Below are 23,547 nucleotides of genomic sequence, written 5' to 3'. Positions count from 1 at the left end.
GCTGCCACCTATTTGTGGAATGAATGCTATCTTGAACAAAATCTCCAGATAATATTTTCTTTCTCCTGTTTGTTTGTAGTGCTGGTAGGTGCTCTCAAAGTCTTTTGATACTATTTTGATACAACATTTCATCTTCTGTCTTTACTACCTCGGAGATAGGCTGTTGTGGTGAGAGAGCCTGGGGATTTGTTCAGTGATGGGTGTTCCTGTCCCTCTTGCATCCCGCAGCAGTCCCGGATGGAGGATCGCTTGGACAGGCTCGACGACGCCATCCACGTGCTGCGGAACCACGCCGTGGGGCCCTCCACCAGCCTGTCAGCTGCCCATGGAGACATCCATAGCTTGTTGGGACCATCCCACAACGGGCCAATTGGAAGCCTGAACTCCAACTATGGAGCATCCAGCCTTGTGACAGCCAGCAGACAAGCATCCATGGTAATGATGTTATAAAACACGAGTGTGTTTGTGCAGAGCAGCTACAGCTAATGCGTTGAAACTATTGTAGAGCCTACTGAGGCAGAGCTGGGCTGTAAGACTAATATTTATCAGGAAGAAACCACTTGAGATTCTTGTGGAGGAAAAGATGGCAGACAGCTTGCACCTGCTATGGGTTTCCAATTAGAATGTTGGAGTGGGGGTGGGCAGAAATGAGGGGGAGGAAAAAGATGGGAAAACTTAGACTTTGGCCTGGTCAGTGGCCCATAAAATCCTGCTGTGACCATATGCAGAAAGCTGAAACTTTCTGCTGAGAGCATTTCAGCTTATACATGCATTTTTTCCAGATGTGTAATAATTGGCAGAACCATTTTCTCCTTGAAATGGTGAATAGGGAGATTGAATGGGAAAAGCAGTCGAGAAGGACTGAATTTCAAGTGTTCTGGTCTGGAAAAGCTGTTTATTGTAAATTGGAACTAGTCTTCAATAGCAGATGCTGGCAGAGGACTGGGAGGAAGCTGTTGGAATGTGGAACCATAGTGTGCGCAGGCTCAAAATTTAAACTTTTTTTCTAAACGAAAAGGAGTTTGAGCACAGCTGTAGTGTAAGTAACAATGAAAAGGAAACTACTTTCAGATTAATCCCCAAGAAGGGTGAAATAATTCAATCCATCTCTTAGTTTCTTTAAAAATGTGAACTGTTCTGAAAAAATGTAGTTGAGCTTTTTATAGATCAGAAATATGCTAAAAGCATTACACAGTAAACAAATCTATTTGTAGCATTGCTCACTTCCCTTTTTCTTCCTTTTCATTCCCCCCTTCTCAAAAATGCTTAAAGGAAAAAGAGCTTTTAAAAACATGCTTGTTTTAGTGGTGCCATGTGTTTGCATGTTTACAGCGTAATTTTAAAGACCAGTTACATGCTGTGAAATTTTCTGTTATAAAACAGATTCACAGCTGGGTACTGTGTGATCAAGGCAAAATTTCACCTATCATCAAAATAATTAGGTACCCCAATTGCTGAAGGGTTTGTATTCTATAAAACAGAATTAGTTCCAGGCTCTCCCATTCGCACGTCACACATCCATTTATATTAATTTCAGGACCACTGCAGTAAACATCAAAAAGAACTGGTTGCTTTCTATAAGCTGCGTGTGTTTGGGGGCTTTGGGGAGGGGGTACTTTCCAAATGCACATCCAACTTCAGCTTTCTATACAAGTTCACAGTTACTTTTAGTAATGAAAGAAGTGGTGCATAACTACTTTCGAATTTTTTCGTAGTACCTACAGAGATTTAATATTTAAAGAATGTTGTTAAAGTTCTACCATGTTGTAGGGTAGACTCAAATTTAGTCCTACAAATGAAAACTTTTTTCCCTCTGCTCATGATGTGGTGTAAAGCAAGTAACTGAAACTGCAGTGACAATTTTTTTTCTGTGACTTGAGGAACCTTCTGATATTGCTAAGCCAGACACAGCAGTGCCAAAATTTACCTAAAAATCTCAGTTTCACTTTTAAATAAGCTATAATAAATATTTTATCAACTCAGTTTTTATTAAAATAGGGGCCAGTGGAAAACGACTCTCCAAAATGGAGAGAAGTTCCTTGATCTTCTCTAGTTTAATGTACTTGTGTAATTTAAATGTAATACAGATCTAATTTATCATCTAATTATTTGACTGACAGAAGCTTGTCTGTTAGAAATAAACTTAAATTAAGAAAACAACAAAAAAAAAATTGCCTGTACATTTCATCCTCACTTGGTGAAGCAAGCTTGCAGATCAGTTTTGGCTTGTAAAGTGAGTCAGCTAAAGAATGTCTTGGATTAACCTTAATTTTGTTACATCAGAATAATTGGCTCCAACAGAAGGCATCCAGTTGTGGTCTTGCCCAGTCCCCAAAGAGCGCCCTTTGACATCATTGGCAATTGCAGGAGCTCAGAGTGCCTCATGGAGCCCTGGGATAGGTGCAGAGCAGGGGCTGGCACATCTGGCTGTGCTGCACACTCAGTGCTTCATTAGTGATGACTGCACTGCAGTAGTGCCCCCCAAGCATCAGGGGTGATTCTTCTTCAATAACCAGTTCATTTCAAGCTCTTATTTACTATTAGGTTGGCATTCTTTTTAAATAGTAAGTAGGAGAGCAGAGGATTTGACACGCGACCTAGACTGTAAGATCCAGCCTTCATTCTGGATTTAAATACTGCTTTACTTGAGATGACATCCAGTAAATTTTAAGAAAATAATGAGTATTGGGCTAACATAGTGAGAAATGTCAACATTGATAACGGTGATTACCTATTTTTGAAGTTTTGTTTGACATAGGGTCAAGAAATGTTCATTGGAATTCAGCACTAAATGAAACTTCCTTGTTGAAGGAGGGTGGGATCTTTGCACAAAACATTTTTGCTCTTTAAAAAAAAGTAGGAAAAAAAATAAATTTAATTTCCCTTGAAGATGATGATCTTGGCAGAAGGAGCTAGGAAATGAGTAATTTAACTCCTTTTTATGTAATTAGTGTAACCAGGCATGGTTTTATTTTAACATTTGCTTAATTTTTGAGCCAGATTTATTTTACAACTCTAGTTGACTTCATTTCCTGCTTGCTCTGAATGGTCTTGTTTTCTTTTTAGCTGGGCTGGCCATTAGACTTATTCAAATAGATTTTTAATATCTCAAACTCATCAAATATTTGCTAACTGGCCTTTGAAGTTGATTTGTATTTTATTTCATGTATTATTGAAAAGTTAAGAAGTAATACTTTTTGTTCTTATTCAAGCTGCTTTTTATTTGTCATTGTAATACAATGGAAAAAGAACAGCCTGAACTGATTAAAAATAAATAAATAAAGGCCTGGAAACTCAGTTAAGGATGAAACTCAATCTTTAAGTCAGAGGTTTTTTTCAGGTATAACAGGAATCTAAGAAAATTGGTGATCTCCCTCTTTGTGCCCTGTGCCTGCTCCAGCAGAAGCATGAAAGGCCAGTTCAGCAGCTTTGCCAACACCAACCTCTGCTCTTGCTCAAACCCTTCCAGAGTTGCTATTTCCCTGCAGAGATTATGCTCCCAGTGAACAACTCTGAGCTGTCTGAAGTGTAAAATTCTTGATTACAAAGCTCTTTTCTTTGCCTTAATTACGCACACCTTGGCTGAAATGGTTTTAATGACCATAGCCAAACTGACCAGCTAGTAGGGCTTGAAAACTTCAAAGACTCAGACCAACAGTGGTATTTTTGTTTTCCAGTTCTCAAAAGCTTTCCGTGCTAAGTGCTCAAAATGAATAGCCAAACTAAAGTGTGAGATGCAGAACCAGTATTAACAGGACAGAGATGTCCTTTCCCCACGTGTCACTCTCGGTTCTCCTGCATGCACTTGTGTGTCGTCACTGCCCATGATTTGTCTAGTTTTTGTTTAGTTGCCTAAAATACTTAACTGGTTTTCTGGTTTCAGATCCCAAATGTTACCACTTAAATCAACCGAAATATGTTCTGCCCTCAGGTTTGGAGTTTTTTTTAATTTGCAAGTGTCAGTGAGGCTGCAGATAGTCCTGTGTACAATTCCTGAAATGCATAAAAATGAATACATTGACCTGGTAAATTATAACAACGCACAGTCTTGTAACAGGACTATTGTTTTTCTCAACCTGGGGTTACTGAGGGGTAAGATTTTTGTGATTGCACTGGATGCCAGACCTCTGTTGGGCTGGCCCTGTGTGGAGGAGCAGGCAAAGGGCAGTGATGGGATCGCGTTGGTACCGAGCGGGTGTCACTGCTCACAGCAGATCAGGAGTGCTGTGTGTGCTCTGGGCACTGCTCACAGCACATCCCCAGCGCGGGTTTGCTCTGGTCACCGCTCACAGCACATCCCGAGCTCGGTGTGTGCTCTGGGCACTGCTCACAGCACATCCCCAGCGCAGGTTTGCTCTGGGCACTGCTCACAGCAGATCCCGAGCGCGGTGTTTGCTCTGGTCACCGCTCACAGCAGATCGCGAGCTCGGTGTGTGCTCTGGTCACTGCTCACAGCACATCCCGAGCTCGGGTTTGCTCTGGTCACTGCTCACAGCACATCCCGAGCGCGGTGCCTGCGCTGGTCGCTCCTCACCGCTGTGTTCTCTCTCCCCACACTGTGTGTGTGCTCTGCCTGCCTGCGGTGTGGCAGAGCCCGGCCTTCCGTTTGTCTCCCATTTTGTGTGCCTGGGAATCTGTGAGCTTTGCCTGGAAGGAGAGGCCGTGGAAACAAGGCTGGATTAGCGCGGCAGAGGGTGAATTAGCTGGAGTTAGTTTCTCTCGGGCTGAGCTGCCGCGAGCCCCGCGCCGCCGGGGCAGCTGTATGGAAATGGGAGCGCCCGGCAGCCGCCGCAGCGCCGGGGCACCGCCGGCGGCTCGCTGCCCCCGGAGCTGGCCCTTGGCGCTAGGAAAGCGCCTGACTGCGAATCGCTCACAAATAATAGCGATAAAACACGTCGAGAGCTCGTTTGTTCCGAGCGCCGCCGAGCTAATGGCCCCGGACGCTTTTCAGAAGACTTAAAGGAAGCCCGAGGTTGTGCTCCATTGAAATGCAGATGGGCAGAGCCCTTTCTCTATGCAGTGCGAGCCCAGGGAAAGGAAAGCAAACCAAATTTTCCAACTTAGTGTTTAAGATACTTGAATCTTGGGTAGCTTGAAGTAGCCACCGCACAATTGTAAGTGTAGCAAACAGAGCTTTTGGCCTCCACATGGGATGCGGTGACTTTCAGCAAGTCATGTTGTTTGGGGTTTTTTGTTTGCCAGATCGGATTTTCTGGTATATCATAGATCACAGATAAAAATCACTGTTATGGTCAGTTTGGTAACATTTTAGCTCTTAAGATTCTCTGTAAATCCTGTTAATCTAAATTGTATGCTTTTAATTTGTACATTTTGCTTTCAAAGGTTTGGAACATGGACTTGAATTCAGGTTTTATTTCTCATCTGTTCTCTGCCTTTATCAGAACTGATTTGCTAATCTCTTGCCTTCAGATTAGCTCTAGATTTGAAAGTTGCCAGGGTTCTGACAGCTGCTGTGTTTGTACACAGCTTTAAGAAATTTTTGCCTTTTTTAAGAAGTAGATTTTGGAACAAACCTGGCCCTGAAACAATTAATGGTCTGTAGCTTGAATAAAAGCACCCTCAAGTGTTAGGACTAAGCATGACCAGAAGAAAATAAAACACACAACCTGCAAGGCATAATTAGGAAAAGACTCAGGTTTGAGAAGCTGAGAGGGAGACTGAGCTTCGTGTTGCAGTTGTAAAGAGTGTTGTCTCTTAAGATGAAAGACCCAGGCCCAGCCCCTTCCTCCCAGCGAGTTCATGACTTGCAGGAGCTCGCAGGGCCGACTATCCAGAGTAGAACTTCTCACAAACAAAGCCTATTACATGCAGAGGAAGATAAAATATACTTGAAATAGCAACAGATATTCCACGGTATAGAAGAGGAGATTTTCTGCAGAACAATGGATACAAATAGCAGCCCGGAATGACCTGATATTAGTTGTGGGTTGTTGGGGAGGGGGGGTTCCCCCTTTCTTTTTTTGTTCCTGTGCATTAGCTTACAGGAACAAGTGTATATTAAACAAAGGATAAACTTGCATAAGGGTATTTATCTCTCTCTGGGTAAAACCCATACTAAGACATGAAAGGTAAAAGCTGCATTAATTACTCAAGAGGGATTCAAAGCTCAGCAGTTTACTAGGATTGAAGGATTTATTGAAAAACAGTGGTTCTCATGTGTAACTCCAGGCAATAAACCTATTTAATTAAAGGCTTAATCTTCTAGTTGACATGTTTGCTACTGTTCCAATAAAAAGCTTCATCTGTAGCCAGTTTTTGTAACTATACAAATAATAGTAGAATCCCTCATCTTTGTTCATTTTTAACTGTTTAATTGTATTATGTTGGTTATGTTATAAATGTTTAAGAACTTTTGTGCCTTTAGAAATCAGAAGCTTTAAATGGAAATTATTGAAATACAGGCAGTGTACCTTTACCCCTTTTTTCTCTACCAAATATTTTTTAATAGAAGTTGATGACAGTATTCTGTATTGAGGAGCAGTTTTTTAACAAGTTGCCTCTTCAGGTTAGGTATGCACACTCAAAGCTGTCTCACATAAGTATCATTAATTCAAGTTTATGCAAAATTAGAATTTTTCAAGACTCTTCATCTCAATGCTTGCTGCTCAGAAATTAAATCATGATGTATTATGAAGGAGTAGATGAAAAAATAGGTGGTAAGAATAGTTAGATACCTGACTTATTTTATTCCACATAGGGTTGGTCACTGCTTGAGACACGGCCCCGTCCAGTAAGGTCTAATCAAGTGTTTCAGTGTAACAGCATCTGTCAACTAAATCTTTCCTTTATTCAACAAGAGTTTAAACTTGGGTCTCAAATCCAGCAAATACTTTCAGTGTTTTAAACTTTTCTTTTTGGACTATTTCTTTGAATCACATCTTTAATGGAAATCTTTGCTTTGTCTTGCTTTAGGTTGGGACTCACCGGGAAGAAGGTGTCAGCCTCAACAGCAACCATTCAGTTCTTCCCAGCACAGTTTCTGCTCAGAGCACAGAACTAAATCATAAAACACAAGACAGCTACAGAGGTAACTTCCCAGGCTTAAATGCTGGACAGGGTCTGCAGTGGTTCAGAGCCAGTGAGGCTGTAGATCTTGGTAAAATGTTATCAGTGCAAGGGATAGGGGCATAGATAATGTTGAAAAATAAAAATTAATAACAAGTCTGATATAGCACCATTGTTAGGGACTCCTGCAACAATTTTGAGGGCATCCCTCAATTATCCCAGTATAATTTCAAGACAAGGCTGCCTTAGAGCCAGCCCCTCCAGCTCAAGGGGCCATGATGCACTTGCAGAGCTGCATCCATTTCCCAGTTTCCCATTTGCCAGGAGAGCTGTGGAGTGGGCTGAGACCAGAGTTCAGAACTGCCAAGGGAAGGAGGTCATTCCACACTCCTGTTTACAGTTCCTTCCATTTTTAGCTGAAGAAGTAAACTGCAGAAAAGAGAAGTCAGCTCCTTTATTGGCATGCTAGCACCATTTAGGGGGTGTTGCACATTCAGCCTAAACCAAGCCTTGATGTCAGTGCAGCTTTGCCCTTAAATTTTCAGCCCAGACATCAGATGCAAATTTCCTTCTTCACTCAATGTCCTTTTGTCTTAAACAGTGTTTTCCTTAGACTGAGCTGTTACCAATCAAGCTGTTCTGTGAGCTGTGATTGCTTTATAACCCATGACACATGTCCAAGTACAGCAGTGTCACCAGGATTTCTTGTTTCTGTTAGTCCTTCCTGTTGTCCCGGCTCTGGCCCCTTACTGCCATTCTCTGCTGAGGTCCTGGGCAGTGTTTCAGTGCTGTGACACTCACTCTGCTCTCTGGTTGCTTGCAGCACTGTCGGGTGGCTTACAGAGCCAGTCTGTGGCTATAGGTCCAACAGAAATCAAGTCTGAGCATAAGGAGAAGGATGAAAATATCCATGAACCTCCCTCATCAGACGACATGAAATCAGATGATGAGTCCTCCCAGAAGGATATCAAGGTCTCCTCCAGAGGCAGAACAAGGTGTGTTGCTGACATAATGTGGAGAATCTGTGCTTTGATAATGCTCAGTAGCACGTTGGCCTTACATTTGATAAAGTTATTGCAAGGCTTTTGTGTTACTGCACTGCATACACCAACAGGCAGCTGAAAGGGAGAAAAAGTTTATACTATCTGCTTATATTGAAATACAAAGTAGAGGATTAGCTGGGAAAATCATCTGTCACATCTACTACACAAGTAGTGTCACCACTCACACTAGTGCCATGCCTGATGTCTGCCTGTACATGCAAGCAGCAGAAGGTTGAGGGCCCTGCCCAGCACAGAGGATGGGACAATGTCAGAAATGACTGATACTTTGTACCTGGGCCTGGGCTGCCTGTCCAGATGTGAGTCTGTGGCAGTGGAGAGCTCCAGCTCCTCAGCTAACACTGGCTAAATACCCTCCTGAAACACTTTGTCCTTCCTGAGCCACAGACACAAAACTGGGTAAATGCTTCAGGATCTGCCTGATAGGCCTGATACAACCATTGAAATTTGAGGTAACAGTAAACAATCAGAATTTTGCAACCACAGGTAGCATAATCTGTACTAAGACATGCTCAATGGCATTTAGTGTGTTAGTTTTAGTAGAACAGAGGTTTTGCATGGTTTTAGACTAAATTGGATGAACCTATATTAAAAAAGGTGCAACTTGATATCATTTGAGGCAGTTCAAGAATTCGGAACATAGCTGTTTAGCTCTACACTGAATAGAAGAAAAATAGTTCTAGAATTTGCCAGTGTGGTCTTTAACAAAAGTAAAACTTTTAAATAAGCGCATGAAATTGAAAATTCCTTGAATGTGTTTTTATATAAGCTGATGCATTAGAAAATAGCAAAAACTTTGTTGGAAGTTATTTACTCTTCATCCATTTGGAGTCAGCACCAGGATCACTTGTTTGAAATACCGGTGTTATTTCAATACCCTGTTACGTTTCCTTTCTCGCAGCAGTACTAACGAAGATGAGGATTTAAACCCAGAGCAGAAAATAGAAAGAGAGAAGGAGAGGAGAATGGCCAACAACGCCCGGGAGCGTTTGCGCGTGCGCGACATCAACGAGGCGTTCAAGGAGCTGGGCCGCATGTGCCAGCTGCACCTGAAGAGCGAGAAGCCGCAGACGAAGCTGCTGATCCTCCACCAGGCCGTGGCAGTGATCCTCAGCCTGGAGCAGCAAGTGAGAGGTCAGTGGTCTCGGGGCTGGGGCACGCCTGGGGCAGCTTTGTCCTTGGAGCAGTGTCTTGAGACCTGCTCAGCCAGGTGCACGAGCCACTGAAAGTGTGTTTGCATCTGTAGTGATGCTGAAGCTCTTTAGAAAAAACAAAGAATCACTTTTTTTTTTTAAGGGGAACAAAGTATAAGGTTTATAATTTGACTTTTCTTTTTCCTGTTCAATTAGTCATCATTTAAGTTTTCAAGGTAAATTCTGTAATTAAACTATTGATACATCTTGCTTTAAATTGTAACAAGCACTTGTTTAGTACTAGAAAATATTTAGCAACAATTAGAGATCTGTTTTAGGATGAACTCCACATAATTGAAATATTAAAATGCAATGAATTTATTTGTGTTTTCATAAGATTTTGTATTAAACATGTACTGGGGAGGGAGGAAGCTTGTACTCTAATTGAATCAGAGCTGGGTTTGCATGAATCTTCTTTCTTTGATTCCTTCAAATTTTTCCAAGAAAGAAACAATAGGCTTGCTGGTAGGTGCAGAAGGAAAACTACTTTTTGCCATTCATTCTCATAAGGAGAGATGGTTCTAGGAATTAACATTTGGTTCTTCAACTCTTCTGTTCTTGTGAGCTGGTGAAGCCACAGTTGACTTTAAATCTCCATGTTTATTTTTGCCAAAGATGAGTTGAAGTTCTGGGGCACCTTGCCCTAACTTTTGGTCTGCCCTGAGTCAGACTGGATGGTGGCTGGGAGTCCCTTCCAACAGAAATTGTCTCGTTCTGTGGAGGTGGCACTTCCCAAATGAGTGTCCTCGTGCTTTGCTGTTTGGGACTCATGGGCAGCCATCTTCCTCAGCGTGTCACTGATGGAAGTGTGTCAAGTGAAAAGTCTGAGATGTGCATATGTCAGTGGTTGTATTTGCTCAGTGCACTACATCTTTGAATCACTGATGTCAACAAGTGATAACAATGTTTTATTTTTGCATAACTCATTTTTACTTCCTTTTTCTCATTTGTTGCTTGCATTTTACACAGAAGATCCAAGCAAAAGTTAGAAGTTTATTGAAAGGGGCTAAATAACTAACTTAACACAAACTTATGTACTTCATGCAGTAAGGATGAGATGCTGTGTTTTCAGACACTTTTACTGATCCAGTTGTAAGTAAGGAAACACACAGTCTCCAGCCAGAGCTCTTCCAAGGCACAGAGCAACTGTTCTGCAGAGCAGCTGGGGCCTTTGTAAAACCCAGTTTAGCATCTCTGAGAGGTCTCAGGCACTGTTTTGGTCTGAAAATGGTTGTCGTGGTGTAGAAGATAAGGTTGAGCATTACGAAGTCAGAGGGACGTTAATCAGGCATGGCTTTTGTGTTTAAAAAGCATCAAGTCTATCTCCCTGCTTTCACAGATTCTGTAATTCACAGGAAGCTCCATGTTAACAAATTCATTCTGCCTTGGTCAGAGGACTTCCAGCCCTGGTGTCTGTGGTAGAAAACTGTAGTGCTCAGAGCTCAACTGGCCCCTCTGCACAGGCAGTGTGAATGGAGCAGTTCCTTCCTCCCGTCCCCTGTGCTCCGCGTGGAGGGGCCCTGGCTCCCGTTTGCCTTCCCTCCCCTCTGCACCTGTTCCTCCATGAGTGACCGGAGCTGTGTGACACCCACAGGAGCTTGCACAGTGCTTTGTGTAATTGCATCAACAATTTCCTCTCTCTGCTGGTAAAGACGCTTCTCATTTTGTGATTGGTGCTATTCAAAATGAGCCATTTCAGATTTAAGCTCCCAGTGTAGGCCAGGGGTTTTTATCTCCATTTCCTAAATCACTGTAAATTAACTTCCTTTCAAAGTTTCCACGCAATTAAATATTTAAAACTTCAAGGCAAGCCACATTTAGACAAAGAGAACTGTGATTAAGGAAAGTTAGCAGTTTTGGGTTTTTTCCGGTAGGCTCTTTAGGAGTGCTCATCCTTAAGGAAATGCAGTAGGAGGCTGCTGATAATGACTTTGGTGACAGCAGAACTATCAAGTCCATCCAAAATAGTCTCTGTCAGATGAGCTAAAATGCACAGGGGTCACTAAACTGCAGTTACTAGAGGGGTGCCTGTGCAGTGCAAGAAAAGGGCTTGTGCTGTCTGTTCAGTTTTGGCAGACTTCTTGCAGTTATAATTGTATCTGCCATCTCCAACTGCAAAACAGAATGTACTGACAGCTAGAAAATACCTTAAAATGTTGATTAAATTCCACAGTGGAATATATTACATGGTTTTTGTGTGTCTTTTGGACCCCTGTGATTGACATCTTCTGTATTTGATTCATGAAAAGCCATTTTGAAGAACAGAAACAGTTGACTTTTAGAAACTGTCATTATTTGGAAATGAGATCCAAATCTGCATCTATTGAAGCTAAGTGGGGAAGTGGAAACACACTGATGAAAATACCTTGATAGCTGGTCCACAGCTGGTTATTATAAAGTATTGGCTTTAATGTGAGAGGAAATAGGGTTGGGAAAAAAAATAATGCTCCTGCCGTATGTGACTGTCATCACAGTCTTCTGATTGAACCAAGATGGGCACAAGGTGATTTCACAGATTGAGGCTGATGAGAACTATCCATTGAGGGTGTGCTGCCTCCCCTGCCCTAACAGCTGGCTAATACTGGGAAGGAAGAAGCAGCAACATTATTAAAACTGGTGTGATGTCAGCAAGGTTGGTAAGAATTCAGCCTACCAACAAAATGGATACATTCAATTTTATTGTATTGTAAATTATAGACAGTTCTCATTTAGCACTTAAGTGTTTTATGCTGATAAAGAAGGTGCTTTTTAAAAGTTTCTGAAGGTGTATGTAGGCTGCTGAAAAGGTTTGGGCTTGGCTTTTTGTCTCTTTGGTTGTTTTTAAATAGCAGTTTAGGAGCTGTCTGGCAGGACTTTCAGTGGTGATTGTCTGCAGCTTTGGACACCTGTGGGTGAGCAGGGAACACAGCAGCTGAAGAGGGAAGCTGCAGAGCTATTTTTACTCCAGGGTTCTTGTATCGATATTGCCCGTGGTGTCGGTGTATGGGATATTGAGAACTCTGATTCTTCTGTTGCAGAACGAAACCTAAACCCTAAAGCAGCCTGCCTTAAGAGAAGGGAAGAAGAAAAAGTTTCTGCCGTATCGGCAGAGCCACCAACAGCACACCCAGGAAGCCACCCTGGCCTGAGTGAAACTACCAACCCTATGGGTCATATGTGAACACCAGCCAGGTACGTCACGGTGCCTCCTGTGCTTTCTGCTGGCCCAGTGGGGGACACCTGGATGTGGAGGGCTGAGTTCTGAGCTGCCAGCAGCACCGAACTTCTCTGTGCTTTCACGTCTCTCAGCAGAAGCAGAAGGCTGCAGATTTGTTTGGGTTTATAATAAAACCCCAAGAAATTGTCGTCAGTGTCTATTTTCTTGCCTTGTTGCCAATGGCTACGTCTCTTGGCTCAGGTGGCCTTCTTGGCATGACATCAGAGGAAGAGTGAACAGCTTGCTAGATAAGCCAAGCTTATTAGAGATGAATTATACATCTTTAAATGGTCCAGATATCACATTAGTTGATTTAAAAATCCACGTATTGTTTCCCAGTGCTGATACAGTCTCAGGGACTCCTCACCCCAGAGAGATTTGCCCTCTGGCTCAAGGCCAGTCATTCTAACTCCTCTCATTTGCCCAACAGAGACTGGTAGCTGTCTTAAGTCACAGCCTGTATTCGTGAAGGTAGTTCAAATTTAAAAGTAATGTTTGCAGCTTTGCAAGGTAGCCCAGTATGTAACATCTCATTGAAACACACTCGTGGGGAGCCCTCCAGGAATATCAGTCTTTTGGGTTTATTCGTGTTGTTGGTTGGTATTCTGCATAGTTGGGAAACCTTGATTTGAAAAGGAAAAAAATTTAGTATTCTGGTAGACCTGTTCCAAAAAGAATAAAAAACTGGGTTCAGTGTCCTTGTTTTAATCCAGAACTTTACTGAATTTTATGTTTTGGGAGGTTTCTTGTTGTGTCTATTCTAATTCTTAAAGCTTTGAATTCCTCTAATTTGTTTTATTTCCTACAAGAGCAATTGGCTACATTGGAATTGTCAGATAATTTTAAATTTACAGCCAACTTAGTCTGTTCTTGCCATATAAATATAAAGAACCACTTTCAAAAGTTTGGTGTCTTTGCTTTTTTTAATAGCAGTAACTTTGTGGGTTGACTGAAGTGCAGCATTGACAGAAAGGGCTGTACAGCAACATGGACATTTACCTTCAGGAGGGAGTGAGCTTGGCACTGCTTGATTTGGAGAGCAAGGTCAGGCACCAACTGAAGGTCTGAGATGTGCAGATGATTCTTTCTGCCTTACCCAGAGGGGCCCAGCAGAAGGTTCTTTGTAGTAATCTCTTCCATATATCATGTGTAAGACAGACATCTCTGGAATGGCGGATTGCAGGGGCTCTCAATGTGATCTTCTTTTGCACCTAAATGACTGAAAATGCCACCAAATCCAGTTCAGATTAGGGCTCTAGTGTTGATACTAAGCTTTTTAATTATTCTTTTCCTAATAACCTCTTTCTTCTCCTAAATTTCCTTCTAGAATTCCAGAATTATTGGTAGGATACACAGAAGGTGACCTTTCTTCACAAGGACACAGACAACTAACATTATATGAAGACACAAACCTGACAGGAGAAAACACTTGAAGCAAGAAAACCCAAATGCAATCTTATGATCAAAGCTACTGGTCAACACCTGCATCAGGAGTGAAGATACAAGATCTTCAGACAGAATTTCAGCCCATGAGATACTCTGAACATATCATTCTGTTGCAAGCAGTGTGTCGCTTCTGCACAATCAGAGACTGTTGTGATCTCTCCACTCATTGTGGAAGTTGCCTTGTGCCTAAACTGAATTGACAAATGCATTGTAACTACAAATTTTATTTATTGTTATGGAACTGTAAAGGTCTACATATAAAGGGAAAAGTTAACATGTTAAAAGCTGATAAAATTTCAGCTGAATGCCAGCATTTACTAGAGCTGTTCACATTCAGAGAACAAAGCAGTGACAACCGTCGACCCGTAGCATTCCCAGCATACCTATTAGTGTCTTAAAAAAGGAAGGGAAAAGTCTTTTGTTGTCCTTTCCTCTCCTTTTGCCATATGACTAGTGTTTTCCATGCAATAGGAAACTATTCCTTGGTATAGCTTTTTTTATGTTATTTTTGATCTCTGGTAACCTGAACAGTTATGGTCACAGTTCCCCTTCCATACTGAGCTCTGTGCCTCAAGCCACTCAGAGGCCTCATGAAGGCTGCAGGCTGGAGCAATACTGTGACCATAACATTTCTTGGATTTAAAAAGTGATTTTTATTTTCCCTCAGACTTTCTTCAAACATTTTTTTTTTCTAATTATAAACAAAACCTTTTTAGGCTTCTAGGCTTCATAGTAAAGCTTGTAACGTGAAGTGTAAATTGGGTGGGGAGAATCTACTTTGTTAGAGTTGCTTTGTTTTCCGAGCAGTAAGTACTACATATAGTACATGTAAAGTGTTAGCTGTATGTAAGCACAAAATGCATTAAAATACAAAGGAGATTTTTTTCAGGCTGTAACTTTGGTGAATAGTAAAATCCTAAATTCACCGTGGCAGGTAGTGTGATGATATAACCACCAGCAGGGTGGGCTTATTATGTAATGGAATCTTAAGAGCAATGGTCACCAGTTTTTCCTTCCTGTACACGTTAACTATCATGTCATGTTGTATGGCTTGTCAGTGGAGAAGAAATAGTGTGAATCAAATGCAAATACCCCCGTCCCAAGCCATATTAGCATTAAACCTTTAAATGTTTCTCCACCAGAATAGTGTCCATAAGTATTCCTTTGTCACAGATGTGTTGAAATGGTTAAAATCCCTTTGAACTTCCATGGAAACTGTCTTCCACTGCAATGACCATGGGAGGAAATTTCCTAAGCCAAGGTTGTCTGAGCTATTGTTTATATAGTGCATCTTTCATCACTGGCAATTGGTTCACACACAAAACAGGAACAAAACTATAATTTTTACGAAGTCATTTAATTTGAAAGAACAAAAGATGGATTGATAAAATAAACTAATGAATTTAAGCTCATGTTCTGGATGGTTCCTAACAAAACAGTTTGTGGAATTAGTGGACTCATTTCTATTACTTTAATTTGCATATATCATCAAATAACACCTGATTATATCTGTGGCCTTGTTCTTCATTTCAGTGTTTATCAGCTAAACGGAATTTGTTGCTTATGACGTGTGAAAGTGATCACGTGCCACTGCCTGGCCTTTTTCCTTCTAAGCTTGTTGTCTTTTTGGCTATATTAGACTTTGCAGTATGCCCAGAAGCTTTCCTTCATAAAATAGAAAGAAAAAAACATTTGGCTTATTTTTCACTGTAGCTAGTCTTTTATACAATAATCTTGTAAGAAAATTTCTTGAATTCTAAATATTACTCTTTCTAGATTTTTGAAATCAAAAAAAGTTTTCAGTAAAAAGTTTCTTACTTTATTTTACTATATTAGGTAGTAAAAATGTAGGGTTATTTACCATAACCTGTTCATTAATATCAGAAATTTACAATAGCATTGTAAGACCATAGTAGGGTTCTAGCATACCGTGTAGTACCTATGGAGTATTGTAAGAGCTAATTGTCCGAGATGAATTGCTTCTCATCTTGTTCTCCAGTTTCCATTGTTGGTTTATTGCAGATTTGTACCCTGTGTCAAATTTCAAGGTATTGCTGATAAACCTTTCCAACCAGCAGCAAGAAGTTCAAAAAATTTCTGTCAATGTAACAGAAAACACTATGTATATAACATTTATGTAGCAATAAATGTGCCATCTTTTTTTAACATGGTAAATCAGTGAGTTTTTTAAATTTCTCTCTCCTCATAGGCAATGTGCTGCTTGAAAAACAGAGGCAGAACTGTTCTGCCTTTATCAGAACAAAGCCTGACACTTTCTCAAGGAGCAGAGCATGCTGCAGGCACAAGTGCTGTTGCTCCTGTGAAGCCAGGCCAGAAGTGCCCAGTGCCTGAGGAGCAGCAGTGCCCGAGCTGCATTTGCTGCTGCAGAGCAGGAAGGGCATTGCACAGGCAGACAGCAAACCTGGGGCTGCTGGTCCCACAGGCACAGCCTCGTGTACAGCTCCCTCCTGTGACAGGCTGCCTGGATCTGAGCCCTTGGTGCAGGGAACTTCAGTGCCAAGCTCCTTCTGAACTGACTGATGCATCCGTGTAGGTTTTGTGGCACTTCAGGGGGGACAGTGCTTAGTCCAAGCCCAGGAAAGATGCAGCTCCTCTGTCTGTGTGCAGTGCTGGTGTTTGAGTGTGGGGTGTCAGCACAGCTGCTGTGCTGGGCACCGCTTCTGACCCCGAGAGTGTCCTTGGTGACCTCGGAGCCCGGGGTGCAGCCAGGCATGAGCTGGTTACAGACAAAGCTGTGGCCAAACGGGGCTCAGCCCCAGCCGTGCCCGCTGCCTCTCGGAATGGCTTTAGCAGCAGCAGTGGGAGGGATGCCCAGAGCCTTCCCCAGCACACATTCCCAATTTGAACTTCAGTAACAATTCTAAATCCAGCCTTTGAACATCCATCACTGCTCCCCTTCCCTTTTCTGAATCAGACTTTCAGACTTACAAGTTTGTCACTTCTTTCAGAGAGCATAAAAATGGCCATTGCCCATCTTTTTCTTTCTTTTACCACACTGTCCTGTTTGCATGTACTTTCTGATCACAAGTCTTTCATCTTTTTTTTTCCATGTTTCTTTTCCATTTGATTTTTGTGTGTGTGTAAGAGATGCATGTTGGGATACCTTTGTTAAATACAGTTCTTCTAGAAATGAGCATTTGGAATATTGCAGAAAAGCTCTCCTGTAAATCTGAAGCATTGGGAGGTCTTAAAATGGACTTTACCTTTCTTCCCTTCAGCTACTGAGTAGTTGCTGCAAAAAAGATTCTGGATTCTTCATTAATTAAAATTTTCCCAAGAATTAAACATTTTTCCCCAACATCTGGAAACCATGGCAGACCAAAAGTAAAACGGAACCATGTGTAGAAGACAACCAAGACAGTGGGTGGTAAACTTTGCTGTTTGTTTGTAACACCAATACCTTCTGCATCCCCCTCGCCTGTGGATACTGAAATGTCCTGTGAAAGGAAGAAACTTTAAAGCCTGGCAGCGTGTCAGGAGCGGGGCTCCAGCAGGCCCTGCAGGGATGCAGGAGCAGGCTGGCACCTTCCTGCCCCTGCACACAGGCTGTGCCTCCCTGCTCCCAGGGCTGCAGGGAGGGCCCAGCTCCTGCCCTCCTGCTGCTCCCCTGCCCAGTGCAAGGGGGTGAAACTCTCCCAGGCTGGGGGAGAACGGTGCTGAGAGGAGGCTGCTGCAATCCTTCCTCCTCTTCCCCTCAGTCTGTGCTGCCACAGAGCAGATAAGTCAGGTGCCATTTGGGGGTTGTTTTGTTACTGTTTAACCTTCATTTGTTTTACTGAAGTTAATCCCTCTGTCAACCCGGGTGCCTTGGCAAAACAGGGGGAGTTTATTTCTTGGTGAAGATACAAATACACAGCTCAACTCCTACCACAGACACGGCGTGTGCACGTTCAGTGCTTCAGCTGCTCACTGCAGTCAGCTCAGGGTGTTTGTGTCTGTCAGAAACTGTCCAGACCAGGCTCTGAAAATGCAAATTTTCTGGGCTGTAAACAGAACCCCTTTCAATTCTCTCCTAATCCTGACTTTTAAAATATTTTGATGCAATTAATAATATCTGTTAAATAGAACCTGATTAAAAAAAAAAAAACAAACAAAATTATACCGGCTGAGATAAAAATATTTCTCAAAATAGTGACTAACGTATCCTGGAGGGCAGAAAGGAAAAAGAAATACTTGTGATGGTCCAATACAATTTAAAAAATATTTATGACCTTGAATGTGTGTGTATCAATTATAAAAATAAATTCTCCAAACTTAAAGTTATGAACTCATCTGTAGAATGAAATATCGGAGGAGCTATGGCTCCATATTTTACCTCCCAGCACCAATAAAGGAGCAGAGATGATCAGAATCATTAGTTTATCACAGAAGTGGAGTTAATCACCAGCCCTCGTTGTGTGTTTGCTGGGAAGACAACACACAGCCAATTGTTTGCTGCACAGCCAGATCAGGTGCTCCAGACTGCTCCCACATGGCTTTCTCTGCCCGCTGAAATAGCTGCTTTCCAGTCAGGTGAGTTCTTTAGGACATTTGTGGGCTTAACATTTCCTCATGAGCTTTATTTGCTCAGCCTAGAACCTGGATGTGCCACAATGAGAATCCACTTCTCGAGATGCTGAATGGCCACTCTGTGGAAGAGGAATCTCCTGGGTGTAAATATGAAATGACAAGGTAGGGGAATGTTTTGGATGATGTTTTGAATGTTCAGTTCACACCTGCAAAAGCCAAATAATCAGTATTTCCTTTTCAAGTGACAAAGTCTTGCAGATGCACCTCCCATTCTGTTTGTAGAATACATAGCAGGAGAGAGCTCCCATCTGAACTCATCTTCTGTGTGCCACAAAGACACAAAATGCTAATGCATCTGATTATGAATAGAACAGTTAAAGTTCATTAATCCCTAACACTACCTGACTAATTAAGATAAATGCACACAATATTGGTTTTAAAGTCGATGGACTCTGCTTCCAGTTTACCCGTTTAAATGGGTAACATTTAATTAAATGTACATTTAATTTGTTTATGTGTCTAATTAATAGCTGAAAATGTAATTAAATATAAAGCTTTTAAAATGTTTATTCATTCCCTAGCACACTAGAATAGTAAATGTGAGCATCATAAAATGCAAGTACAGCAGAGGGTGAGAACACTGAAAATTTAAAGGAAAAAAAAGTAACAGCCTCCAGAATCTGAAGGTAGTAACCCAATATAAATTAGTGCCTGTCATTATCTGTAGCCAGCTGTTCATCATTATCCTGTTACATAGAAGGAGAACAAATGTGTCAATAAAGCACTCATTAAAAAGTGTTTTGGATATAAATGCAGATTCTGCATTTACAGGAGCATCAGGGAAAAGAGTGTGAATGACACCAAAATTGACACGTCAGGCTTTGCCGTCTGTTTTTCTGGTGTGGCTGTTCTTCCTGTCTGGGATAACTGATGAAAATTAACTGCACACAGGTTCATTCCCCTGTCTCTGTACCCCTCGACTCTCCAGCTGGAAGGCTCTGTAAGCTGAGCTGGTTGTGTGTCCTTCCACAGGCCTTCCTGAACCTCCTTCCCTGCCCCACCCCATCCCTGTTTCTGTTGCATGGGATGCAGTCTCCAGACTGTAAAGGAACAGAAGTTTAAAGCTTCTGTTCCTCCCAGGCCCAGGGCTGGGGCTGCCTCCTTCAGCTCCAGCAGCAGCTGCCTGTGGACAGGGGGAAGAGCTGGAGCTGCTCTCCAGGCCCAGAGAGCTGGGCTGGCTCAGCCTGGAGAGGAGAAGGCTCTGGGGAGACCCCACAGCCCCTTCCAGGGCCCAAAGGGGCCACAGGAGAGCTGCAGAGGGATTTTTGCAAGGACATGAGACAAAGGGTAATGGGTTTAAACTGACAGAGGGCAGGTTATGTTACATAGGAGGAAGAATTCTTCCCTGTGAGGCTGGCTGAGCACTGGCACAGGCTGCCCAGGGAAGCTGTGGCTGCCCCATCCCTGGAAGTGCTCAAGGCCAGCCTGGATGAGACTGAGCCACCTGGTCTAGTGGAAGGTGTCCTTGTCCATAACAGGGGGCTTGGAAGTCAGTCCCTTCCAACCCAAACCATTCCATGATTCTATGATTGACAATAATCTGTTCATTGGGAAAAACTTCATAATCTATCCCACATTTGCTTTTAATTTATTTCATATTATTTAGTAATATTTTAAGCTCCATATGGAATAAGGAGGAAATCTGAAGGAATTTTCATCTGAGAGCTGAACTGCTACATTATAACCATACAACTTTTCTGCACATTTGCTAGAGTAATTTTTTCCTCCCTAGCCTATTAAAATTCGCTCTGCCCAAGGGCCTTGATCTCACAAACACATATGCACAGTTTATGCACAGGATAGCCCTTCTCATTTCAGTGGGCACACTTCTGTACCTCATACTGGGTTTGTATTATTTCTTCACAGGTCATGAGTCTGATGCTTGCAGATCTTTCTGGGTTTTCTACAGCACCCAAGGTAGGAATCTGTGCAGCAAAAGCTTCAATGCTTCTTTTCTGTTAGAGGCCTGAAGACAAAACCATCAATATAGCTTCTTTCTCTACTTCCCTGCAAGTGAGGCAAACCCAGTATTTCAGAGCAGGAGGCTGGGTGTGGAACATAGGTACATATTTTATCTGTGCCTTTATAAAGAGATTTGGAGACATCTATTTTGCAATAATTGAGAAGAAACTGGGTGGGTGGTGTAGAAGAGGGGAACTGTGAAGACCAAATGTTTAGCTGTATTCAACTGTAAACAGAGTGATAGTAAACAGTTCCTCTGAGGAGAGTAATTAATAGGCACATGTGAAGAGATGGAAAAGAAGATGTATCCTTCTTCAGCAGACATCAAAGGCAGGCTGGACAGTGAGGAATTGTGCATAGCCCGAGGAGGCCACACAGCTGTATGTACATTCAGCTAGGAAATGTAATGCAGTGTCATGAGCTAGGGAAAAGAGGAGAGAGGGGTAAGACAGGCAGAGAAAAAGGAGCCCTGCAGTAACAAAGGAGGGAGCAACACGCTCTGTGGGCATGGGAGCAGGAGTGGAGAAGAACAGAGGTCTAAGCAGGTCAGCTCTTTCTGCAGAGGGGTCAAGTTGCAGAGAAGTTTTGCAGGATTAGAAAGAGTGATAAGACAGCACAGTAGGTAGTCTCAAAATAAGATAAGGAAACAGAGGAGGAGCCATTGAAATGAATGGTTCTTCGTTGTGATTCTCCTGCCTCTTGCTACATCTGAAAGCAGAACCCTGTGGCAGTTGGCCAGTTTGACAGGGAAGGCGATAAAAATAAATTACATCCTCTGTTTCCAATACAGACTGAGATGTTTCCAAAAGAATGGGGGAAGGGAACTTATCTGCAGGGAGAAAAGGTACTCACAAGATCCAAAACTCTTTGTCTGTTCTCTATAAAGTGGTGTCATGACTGACTCTGTAACGTACGCGCTTGGCTCCAAAATGGGATTGTGGAACATTCCACCTCCGGGACCAGCTGCTTTCACGAATGTTTCACTGGGAGACAAATATTAGTTCAAAATGAAGGAAATGCTCTTTTCTGTCTCAAAGAGCACACATGAAGCTGGGAAGAACAAATCAGAGAAACTGAGGCCAAGAAGTTTGAAATTCCCAGTGTCCTGGGTGGTCTTTGTTGTTTAATTCTGCTTGTGTCATCAGTGGAGAATGTTTCTCTTCAAAACCTGACTAACACTTGGACAAGATAGATTTTCCCAATGAATTTGATTCACAGTTGAGCAGAATACATGCATGTCAGCAGTGTGGTTTTGGCCTACTTTTTCAAATCAGGTTTTGTGCCCCAAACAGAGTCTAAGGAAACAGGTTGTCTTCAAATGTCTTGGCACAAGCAGACAGGCATTTTTGCTGTAAAAGCAGCTTTAGCAAGGACAAATAATCTCTCTTGGACACAGCACTTACAGGAGTGCTTTTGTACAAAACAAAACCAAAAAACAATGAGAAGGCTGGACCCCGTAGAATCGAAGATGAAATGTTTGTAGGACCTGTTGTGATAGGACAAGGGAATGGTTTTAAACTAAAAGAGGGTACATTCAGACCAGATATAAGCAAGAATTTTTTTACAATGATGGTGGTGAAACACTGGAACAGGTTGCCCAGAGAGATGATAGATGCTCCATCCCTGGAAATCTTCAAGGTCAGGTAGGATGGGGTACTGAGCAGCCTTATCTAGCTGAAGATGTCTCTGCTCACAGCCAGGAGGGTTGGACTAGATGGCCTTTAAAGGGCTTGCCCAATCCCAACTATTCTGTGATCCTAAGAAACCCTGTCCTCTTGCATGTACTTTGCTTTTGGGCTGTTCTCTGTGCAAAGGGAGGACTGCCCTGCCCTCTCTGATGTGTCAGGTGACACATGGAGGGGAAATGTGTCTTCCAGGGACAGTAACTGTGGGTCACACAAGGCAGGGAATACTTTGCACTCCATCTGTGCTTAGGCCCAGGCAATTGCCCTGTTAGTAATCTACCATCACGCTCCCATTAAGAAAGCAGTCCAAGTTCTTTGTTTAACCACTTATTGTGGAACAAGCCATCAGCTCCCCATGAACTGGAAATTAAAAGTAGATCTCTCCTTAAAGATCCAGAACAAATATATTATTCATCTTACCTGGAGATTTGTCCCATACCACTAGTGATTTTCCCAGAGAAAGATGCTGCATACAGCTAATGGCATTTTTTGAGAGTTAGACATTCCAAAGATGTCTACTCAAGGGAAGAAATTTCATGTTCCAGCAACTTAGAAACATTGGCTGCAGTTACTGCTAAGAATGGAATTGCAATTAGTCTTCTACAATCTTTATAGGCATGCCTGAAAAACAGAGATGTCAATATTGCAAATCTGAGAGGTCAGTGAGGCAGTGTCCTTTGCTGATAGACAACAGACCATTCCTCAAAACTCCCCTTTGCTGGGCTGGTGGAGATAACATTTAGTGTGAGACAGAGCAGCTTTAGTTTTAGGGCAGGGGTGCTGCCTCTGTGGTTCTTTGGAATCCTCTTTGCTGGAAAACAACGTTGTATTATCCTCCAGAGATCAGCCAGGGCTGGTCTCCCATCTGTTCATGGATCTGCACCTGTTTTTCATTTCACCAACAGTGGCCACATGGCCCAAGATTGTGGGGGAATACAGAGAAGAAAATGAATGTGTGGCTCAGGCACTGGGGTTGTATTCAGAAGTTCTGAGTTTAAATCCTGACTGTGTAACATAACCTTGGAAAGTATTTTCATTTTTGTCTACCTTACCCTGATCTGTAACGGACACAAAGAAGTGAATATTATTTTGAAGCCTTCTCCTTAACCTTTTTTTAACAAGAAATTGGAGAAAAATTTCTTTTTCTTCTTTGCTTCTTTCTCTCCCATCACAGAAGTCTTCACAGAAGTAGGTCTCTATAAAACATGTCACTTATGATTAGGAATACCAAACACAACTCCATCCATTTCCTTTGCACTCTGAAAAGCCGAGGGGAAGTTCCTTAAAGAAATTGCTCAGTTTCTGCCTGTGTGAATGGCAATGCTGCATGGAGATTGCTCAGCAGCAGAGAACTAGTGTATAGGTATTTTGAGTTTCTCTTACAACTG

At 42.3% G+C, this 23,547-nt stretch overlaps 1 protein-coding gene and 1 long non-coding RNA gene across 15 annotated transcripts in view; one reads left to right on the top strand and one right to left on the bottom strand.

The window, feature by feature from the left end:
• The window catches only part of TCF12 (transcription factor 12), a 159,082-nt gene extending 142,994 nt beyond the window's left edge, over window positions 1-16,088 (top strand). For 8 of the 13 annotated variants that reach the window (XM_064389222.1, XM_064389217.1, XM_064389219.1 and 5 more), the window contains 6 exons: window positions 229-435; window positions 6,934-7,048; window positions 7,850-8,021; window positions 8,989-9,221; window positions 12,298-12,451; window positions 13,804-16,088. In XM_064389222.1, coding sequence (XP_064245292.1) covers window positions 229-435; window positions 6,934-7,048; window positions 7,850-8,021; window positions 8,989-9,221; window positions 12,298-12,440 — 870 coding nt within the window. In that variant the 3' untranslated portion in view covers window positions 12,441-12,451; window positions 13,804-16,088. The remainder of the gene's footprint in view (window positions 1-228; window positions 436-6,933; window positions 7,049-7,849; window positions 8,022-8,988; window positions 9,222-12,297; window positions 12,452-13,803) is intronic. The other 5 variants (XM_064389225.1, XM_064389220.1, XM_064389228.1 and 2 more) reach the window with 2 other exon arrangements.
• The window catches only part of LOC135280873 (uncharacterized), a 41,722-nt gene continuing 26,057 nt past the window's right edge, over window positions 7,883-23,547 (bottom strand). The window contains exons 5-6 of one of the 2 annotated variants that reach the window (XR_010347679.1): window positions 13,476-18,589; window positions 7,883-13,098 (exon numbers count right to left, since the gene is read on the bottom strand). This is a non-coding gene — a long non-coding RNA (uncharacterized LOC135280873). Of the gene's footprint in view, window positions 13,099-13,380; window positions 18,590-23,547 lie in introns of those variants that run through there. The other variant, XR_010347678.1, reaches the window with a different exon arrangement.

Source organism: Passer domesticus, chromosome 14 (genome assembly GCF_036417665.1).
Source record: "Passer domesticus isolate bPasDom1 chromosome 14, bPasDom1.hap1, whole genome shotgun sequence".
In the NCBI taxonomy this organism is placed as follows: Eukaryota; Metazoa; Chordata; class Aves; order Passeriformes; family Passeridae; genus Passer; species Passer domesticus.
Note: the sequence above shows the minus strand (reverse complement) of the source record. Positions and strands in the feature narration are given on the sequence as shown.